This window comes from Myotis brandtii, unplaced genomic scaffold, assembly GCF_000412655.1.
Source record: "Myotis brandtii unplaced genomic scaffold, ASM41265v1 scaffold1297, whole genome shotgun sequence".
Taxonomy (NCBI): Eukaryota; Metazoa; Chordata; class Mammalia; order Chiroptera; family Vespertilionidae; genus Myotis; species Myotis brandtii.
In genome coordinates this window covers 205,803-206,021 of record NW_005354584.1, presented here as the reverse complement: position 1 = coordinate 206,021, position 219 = coordinate 205,803, and the positions used below count along the sequence as shown (strand labels likewise).

At 67.6% G+C, this 219-nt stretch overlaps 1 protein-coding gene across 1 annotated transcript in view; it reads left to right on the top strand.

Annotated features, from left to right (window-relative positions):
• Positions 1 to 16: 16 nt before the first annotated feature.
• BRWD1 (bromodomain and WD repeat domain containing 1) overlaps positions 17 to 219 on the top strand; it is a gene marked incomplete at its 5' end in the record, with an annotated part of 91,899 nt that continues 91,696 nt past the window's right edge. Inside the window, one exon of the mRNA XM_005859729.2 lies at positions 17 to 145. Coding sequence (XP_005859791.2) covers positions 17 to 145 — 129 coding nt within the window. The remainder of the gene's footprint in view (positions 146 to 219) is intronic.

Genomic DNA, 219 nt, shown 5'->3' with positions numbered 1-219 from the left:
TCGCCCCGCTGCCCTTCTCCTGCCGCCCCCGCCCCCGCCCCGGACCCGCGTGGTGGTCACTCGTGTGCATCTCGTGTCTTTGCAGTTGCTGCCGAAGAGGCTGGATTGGGAGGGCAACGAGCACAACAGGAGCTACGAGGAATTGGTGAGGCTTTTGACATTTGCGGCCAGGGTCTCCGAGCCCCCGCCCCCTTTTCGGGGCTCGGGCCGGGGGGCGAA